A 4706-nucleotide genomic window follows, 5' to 3' on the forward strand; every position below is an offset into this window, starting at 1 on the left:
AACCAAGTTATTGAATTGGTAAGGATCATATCCTCTCTCTGTCTCTTTCTCGCTCTCTCTTTAAACCCTATTGTTTTTTCATATACTTTAGAAGATATTCGCCTACTATTCATATATTTATCATTTTTGATTTTAAGGAAGTACGCAAACATTAGAATTAGTATTTCACTATCTTAAGTCATTTACATTTGCAATGATTAAATTGAGAATAAAATAGATTTGCCATTTTAAAGCCTTGTTGCCCCTGCGGCATAGGCTACACAAAATATAAGAATGTTGCACGAGATGTTGTAAGAAGCTTTTGTGATGTGTTTTAAGAGTTTAATTGTTCTCTCAGAACGCTGCAGAGCAGACACTATTCGCAAGTCTATGGGTGAGACAGGTATGTTTGTGTTGTCATTGCCAGTATTTATTATTTTATTCAGTTCATTTATCTTAGCTATTGTTATTGCTGTTTCCCTCGACGTTGCTCAAGCCAACAACTTTTAAAAAATACTGAAGTATTTAAGCAGATGAATTGAATGTCTAGTGCAGTTATTTCAGAACTGAAATGCAAAAGAAAATAATCAAAACCAAATGAACATTTTATATCTTGGATATCATACATGTACGGGACCATGTCAAATAAGGGTTCATGAGCCACATGCATCTGATATATCAATTAATTTTCACTTTTAAACGTAAGCCATTGCATATTTTATAGCACTGCATATCGTACTGTGTCTCCCTTTTTGAAGTCTGTTTTAAATTTCCGAAAATTCAGCTGAACAGCACTGAACCGTAATTGATAAAATTTTCGATTTTATTCTCAGGAATGGAAAGACGAAATTCTTACATGGAATGTGTCCGAGCACGCCAACATCACAAGTTTCGACGTCGCCATTGACAGCATATGGAAACCGGACATTACTATATACAATGAGTATGTGTGTTTAAATATTTAACACACACGCACACGTGCGCACACAAGCACATACACACCAACTCATGTAAACGCAAACAGACACAAACACATAGACACACACGTTTACACTCACACACGGGCAGGCAAGTCCATGCAGACATGCGCACTCACACATAAGCATAGATATAAATGTACACAGGAAAAAAAGAAAAAAAAAACGTATCTTTCACATAAAAGTGATCTATGCTGTTAAACGACATTAATTTTTTTATATACTGAAACCATCCAATTTTCTTCTGGCGTGCGATATAGCATGGCTTTGCATACTATACGTCAGTAGACTAGACTAGACTAGACATCAAATGTTCTGCACAGTGTTGCCTACTTGTTTGAAAAAGTTGAAAAGGCGTATAGACATGCTGGCATGCTGAATGATGAAATGTCATAGAACAATATGTATTCGATACAGTACATGAAGTTGGTTGAAAACAATCAAGTTTTTAATATTACATGAATCATACAAAAGGAAAATAAGGTAATACGCATGGTAAGTGGGGAAAACACTGGATCTTTACTCGATCACTATCATTCAGCGTACGAGATCAGGTTGCAATAAAAGCTATAAATACAATATATAAAATATTAATTTACCTTTTCATTTGCAGTGCATTATTTTGGGAGGACATTTCGTGCAATGTACGTTGGAGAATAGAAAAATGTCCTCCCAAAATTATGCATTGCAATTCAAATGAAAAGGTAAATTAATATTTCATGTATTGTATTTATAGCTTTTATTGCAACAGAGTAAAATACATAGTGACGCACCCCCGTTGAGGGCCTTGCGGTCACTATATATCTTCAGCAAACGGGACCAGAGTAAAATCAAAATCAATAATAACTATTTGATATACACGTTCAACATTTAAAAAAAAAATTTATCCATTTATTTATTTATTTATTATTATTATTATTTTATATTGTAATTAACGGATGCTTTGATGTTAAACCATCCTCTTTATTGCAGTGTACGAGATGAGGGGAGACATGAAGGCGGATTTCCCGCCGCCGTCCACAGTAACGGCAAGGTCACGTGGGACTTTCCACTCATCCTGAAGAGCAGCTGTCTTATGGACATCAACTACTTCCCATACGACAAACAAGCCTGCCCAATCAAGTTTGGTTCCTGGCATTTCCATGGTCACCAGTTGGATCTGCAGAACAAAAGCGCGGCGGGAGACCAGACGTCATTTGTTCCAAACGGAGAGTGGCAATTAATGGCTGCTCCCGCCATACGAACATCCACTGTCTACGGCTGCTGCCCAGAACCTTACAATGACGTCACGTTTTATCTGATCATGTGTCGTAAACCTTTGTATTATATGTACAATCTGATATTGCCTTGTATTGTGGTTTTGTCCATGACGGCTGTGAGTTTCTACCTACCGGTGGAGTCCGGAGAGAAAGTGTCGTTTGGTGTGACTGCCGTGTTGGCCATGATGGTATTCCTACAGCTGGTCTCGGATTTAACGCCTACTCAGTCTGATGTGGTACCAGTTTTAAGTAAGTTGAGAGATGCCTTTAAATAGAATACAATTCCCCAATAGCTAGCCAGTCAGTTTAAGAACTTTGAATATAACCTAGTAACCTTAAGATGATATGGAATACTTATACCAGTAATTTATTTTCTGTTTTTTTAAATTAAGAAAAATGATCTTTAAGTAATATTCACCCACATATAAAATCCATCATCAATTTTCTTTGTAATTTGAAGTTGAAAATAAAGCTGAAAAATATTCACATTTTCCAAATAAAAATTCTTATTGCCAAAGAATGGATATTTCACGAAAATATAGAAGAAAAAGTCCACATATAATTCCAAACAGTATTTCATTTATTTTCCACCATTGTACTGCAGGTATGTACCTGGGCATTGTTCTACTATTACTGTGTTTCTCCACCATGAGCAGCATCGTGGTGTCCAACATTCATTTAAGCGGAGAACAGGGTCACGAGATGCCAAACTGGATGAGGAAGCTGGTCTTGGGGTTTTTAGGCACCATCGCCTGCAAGAGGAAAGCAATCAAAACGGCGCTTGATGAAGATGCGGAGAATTCTATCAAACTAGAGCCTGTGCGTGTATGAGTGTACTTCTTATACTTTCTTCAATGTTCGTATTTTTCTCTTCCAGTATTCGCCATGCTTACTTAGTTCTGCCCCTCTACTTTCTTCAGTTGTTTTCTATCATCAACTATTTGGATCTGTATTAAAATAATAATAATAATATAACAAAGTTAATCTTAGCCATTAAAATACATGGGAGCTCATTAAAACTTTACTTTAGTACAACGTCTTGATCATAGCCAATAAGGTAAGCAATTTTACTTCTAATTTCAGAGCGAAAATCGAAATGGACGACTGCGGCTTTCATCAAACGCCGACATATGTGGCAGCATAGCGAACGGCAGCACCTTCAGCATCCGAGACAGTAGAAAACCACCGTATTTGACCCACTTCAGCGCTAGCATCCCTTGCAACTCTCAAGACGAAATGAGCCTGCATGGCGAAAGCGGAAATCCCACCGCCAATTCCGCTGCCACCACGCTTGTGCTTCGCCAGATTTTAAGCAACCTGAAGGGCGAGGATTGCACCGGGCGGGAAAAGAAAGCCGCAGAGCGCTTGAAAACGGAATGGGAGATGGTAGCCGTGGTCATAGACAGGATAGTGCTGTATACTTTCCTCATATTATCTACCGTGGCAACTATCTGGTTCTTCGCCAACACTCCCCCTTGTGATGGTCAGTTGCAGCGAACCAGATACAGTACGCAGTAAACTATACGAACGTATCTCTATACTTTGCGTATCTGAGGTGTTCATAGAAATTATTTAATACCAGTATTAAGTGGTTAAAGAGTTTGACGAGGGACATTTGCCCAAATAATTGTTGTGAAATCCGTGTGAATAACACAAACAATATAATTCTGACGGCAATTTGTATATGTTTTTTGCATTATTTTTGTAACCATCATCTTTAAAGTACTTCTAACATTTAATCCTAATTTTCATTCAATGTCTATATTTTTGATTATTCGAATTATTATATATTCACTTTGAGAGGTTATCGCAGTTATAGACTTAATCTTTACTGCATTAATCTTTCAAAAAGGAACCTTTTGGTGCATCGTTTTGTAATTCCATCCCATGCTTGATTTCAGATACAGGGATTTTGTAACTAATCTTACTTTAAAATGATTTCGAGACTTTCTGCTTTACAGTAGACATATACTTAGACACATTTTTTTGTGTTTTACTCAAGTTTGATATAAGAGTAGGTCATAAGGGAAAAGCCATATAGACATAATAGACGAGTTGAGGGGAATATTTATAATCAAAATTCATGGAGAAAATGATAGACAGCAAGTTTTATTTTTATTTCGTGGATAAACATCACACATCACATCCAGTTACCAGAAAAATGATGAAAAAAATTTTGAAATTTGAAAATTTGTTTAGGATTATGAACTCATCTCATTTTAGATATATGTTGCATTTTACAACTTTTTTTTAAAACGGAAGACTGGAAAGTCTGAAATCATTAAATGCTGTGAGTGTATTCTATTTTTCATTTTAGGCACACTGCTTTTTCATAAAAATTAAGGCAAAATGTTTTTACTTCATTTTTTTTAATTTTACCAACACTTATTATCTAACAGTAATTGCTGTTTTGATAATGTTTTAATATAACATTTAAATAACATGTAGCAAATTGCATTATGCATCAATAATAAATGTTCTGATAAGTGAA

At 35.9% G+C, this 4706-nt stretch overlaps 1 protein-coding gene across 1 annotated transcript; it reads left to right on the forward strand.

Moving 5' to 3' along the window:
• Nucleotides 1–1652: 1652 nt before the first annotated feature.
• Nucleotides 1653–4706, forward strand: LOC112041940 (neuronal acetylcholine receptor subunit alpha-9-like). Its single transcript, XM_024075728.2, has 4 exons — nt 1653–1660; nt 1929–2464; nt 2820–3034; nt 3299–4706. The coding sequence occupies exons 1-4, from the start codon at nt 1653–1655 to the stop codon at nt 3731–3733; spliced, it is 1194 nt and encodes a 397-aa protein (XP_023931496.2). The 3' UTR covers nt 3734–4706.

The sequence above is a fragment of the Lingula anatina genome, chromosome 6 (assembly GCF_051362555.1).
Source record: "Lingula anatina isolate TDL-2025a chromosome 6, LinAna3.0, whole genome shotgun sequence".
NCBI lineage: Eukaryota > Metazoa > Brachiopoda > Lingulata > Lingulida > Lingulidae > Lingula > Lingula anatina.

Coding starts and splice junctions, on each gene's coding strand:
- LOC112041940 (XM_024075728.2), top strand. Junction 2,465..2,819: donor TGATGTGGTACCAGTTTTAA/GTAAGTTGAGAG, acceptor ATTGTACTGCAG/GTATGTACCTGGGCATTGTT. Junction 3,035..3,298: donor ATTCTATCAAACTAGAGCCT/GTGCGTGTATGA, acceptor TTCTAATTTCAG/AGCGAAAATCGAAATGGACG.